Source organism: Mycothermus thermophilus, assembly GCF_041956435.1.
Source record: "Mycothermus thermophilus strain CBS 625.91 unplaced genomic scaffold VTJ04scaffold_20, whole genome shotgun sequence".
Lineage (NCBI taxonomy): Eukaryota > Fungi > Ascomycota > Sordariomycetes > Sordariales > Chaetomiaceae > Mycothermus > Mycothermus thermophilus.
Window position 1 is genome coordinate 1 of NW_027191446.1, and position 2,693 is coordinate 2,693.

Here is a 2,693-nt window from a genome sequence, read left to right on the forward strand (position 1 = left end):
TTCTTCTTTCTTTCTTTCTTTCTCTTTTCTTTTTCTTTCATTTTCTTTTTCACATTTTCCCCCGCTAACCCTACTCCATCAGAGCTTCCTTCAACGTGTTGTTGCCGCCACGCAAGCCACAACATCAGAGAATACAGGTTCCGGGCATGATGTGACTGCATACGAGGTCTTCTATGAGCTCGTCAAAGCAGGGGAGAAACTAGTCCCTTTGACTCCGAACACCTGGTTGGACTTGATGGCATCCGGTAACATTGAGTGGATAACTTTTTTTGTGTCCCCGAAAACCAATAGGTGTCAAGAAAGAGAAAGAACAAGGAGACCTTACCACCTTAATATGTCTCGAACACGCCATTTGCCGCCCAATAGATCACCAGCAAGACTACAACAAGCTGATGGTTCTCCTACCTATGGTCCCACCGATCTCGTCATCGCAAGACAGTCTCTGGCGCATCCCCCCAGTTCAAATGCGGCGACACATGCGGTGGTAGAGCCTGATATCGAAGAACCCACGGACGACGAGAGCGGCAATACGCCAGGCAACGACCGGCAAGCGGTTGAGGGGGGGAAGGGTCACGAGTCGGAAAATGGCAGCTTACACAGCGGGGAGGGTCTCGCTGCAGTCAAGGTACGGACAGTACGAGTCAAGACCGATGGCACCGTGCTGACAGTATTGATCCCATCCAGCACACCCAGGCCTCAAGAGATGGAGTCGATGACGCAAGCAAGGGTAGTATAGAGATGAAAGAAATACAGCCGGATAGTATCCGGCAGCCATCTCGCAGAACTAAGGCAAACATCGACTCAGAGGAAGACCCCGGACTAGGACAACAGAAGATCAAGCAAGGCAACCCAATCAATCAAGACCGGAACTCTTCGCAAAGAGCCAAGTCCGAGCGGTTGTCTGTAGCACCAAGGAGAAGTGCCAAACAGTCACTTCATGGACACCTGACTCCAGGCATTACGATGCCTGTCACAGAACGACATGACATCACCAAAGTCCCGTTTCTCGCATGGAAGACTCGAGGCTCCCAAAAGCATCGGAACCACGACGCAGCCAAGGAATCCTCGACTCTTGTGCGTATGCTCAGCAGGATCAACGAATCCCTCTGCTCCAACGATACAAGACCGGGAACCGGAACCGTTTATTTGCGTGGGTTCAAATGTACCAAAGATGATCTTCTGAAGCGTCATCCGTTTCTGGCGACCAAAGATTCACAGAAGGATGAATCGGCTGGGAAAACCGCCACGGCCTCGGCCTCCGGTCCTAAGAGCGAGAACACCGGCCAAACCGAAGGACGAACCACTTCCAGACAGGTCCCTGTGTCTCAACCACCTCCTGCTGCCACCCTTCAGGGGTCCAGCGTCTCTCAAGCCGCGAATTCGGGAGGCCAACCGCCCCAACCCATCAGCCAGGTGAGGCTCGATGACCTCATGACGTTGAAAAGCATGGAATTGTTCGACATATGCCAAGGCATCCTCTCTCAATTCCTACCTGACGACGGCTACGCACCATACCATATTGTGTGCGAGCGGTTCTGGGGTGCAGTCGATGGGATCATCCGGGTTCGTCTTCGTGCTCACCATCACATCCATGATATTATATTATAATGCTGACTCTGTGAGCACAGCAACATTTCTGGACCCGACAGCGGAAACGGCCTGCTTGGACCATCCGAAAAGATGCCGCATTTCCGCGCCTGAGCCCGGGCGGACCGCCGAGACGACAGGTTGACGAATGCTCCTCTTGCCTCCAGGGACACGAGTACTCCAGTCCAGCAGAAGCACTTCAGCATCTCCATGCCGTCCACTTGGTCTGTCCACTCCCTGATGAAAAGGCAGTTGCCCGAGCTAAAAACAACCCCCCTGACGACCCCTGTTTTGCCTTTCTCAACCACCCACCGATTAAGCCCGAGGAAGCTGAACCTGATTTCCGCAACATGATGGACATGACAAAAAGCCTTGTCATGACCCTCGGAGATTTCAGTCAAAAGCTGCAGACCCTGCATCGCCTCGTCGCGAAGATCAAGCGGACAGGTCGAGAAGGAACACGCAAGGACCGCGACGACTTCCGCCCCCCGCTGCCCCGAAGTCTGGTCTATGCTTTCGAGGAACTCATAACCTACCTTGTCCTCTACTCACGCAACCTCTCAGTGGAAAATTACGCCGTTGCCAAGTACGGATATCGCTGGCTCTGGCCTCCTCACGCCGAAGAACGCATGGCGCGATGTGAGGATACTCTCTGGCAGGTCCACTCCTCTGTGCGCCAGCATCTGCAGCAGGCCGAGCGCGACATTTGCCTCTCCCCAGCAATGTTGGAGACGGGAGAATCCGATCCCAATGCGGCGCTCGGTATCTGTCGGTTCACCATGTCGTCCCTGTCCACGGCTCTCATGGCATCTGTTCTGCGGACTTCGATCCCAAAGCCGCCCTCTGCCCAGACTCTTGAGGCTGCTCGCTCCGCCGATGGAAATGGAGCCACGACGAGGGATACTATGTTGGACGTGATGGAGGTGTACCACGAGTACCTCCAGAGGCTGCGTTCGGAAGCCGCCCGGCGACCTCGGAAGCGGCTGTTCTTTCAGATATCTGCTTTTCTCGACGAGCTCTACGAGATCAAGAACATGCTTCGTGAATCGGCATCGTCAATCAAGCAGTAAGAGTGCCCGTTATCTCTATTTTCTCACCGCTTGGGC

The 2,693-nt window shown here is 54.0% G+C and overlaps 1 protein-coding gene across 1 annotated transcript; it reads left to right on the forward strand.

The window, feature by feature from the left end:
- Window positions 1-334: 334 nt before the first annotated feature.
- Window positions 335-2,657, forward strand: VTJ04DRAFT_4091 (uncharacterized protein; the record flags this gene model as incomplete). The annotated part of the gene is made up of 3 exons (XM_069362063.1): window positions 335-625; window positions 685-1,563; window positions 1,629-2,657. The coding sequence occupies 3 exons, from the start codon at window positions 335-337 to the stop codon at window positions 2,655-2,657; spliced, it is 2,199 nt and encodes a 732-aa protein (XP_069213797.1).
- Window positions 2,658-2,693: the final 36 nt, after the last annotated feature.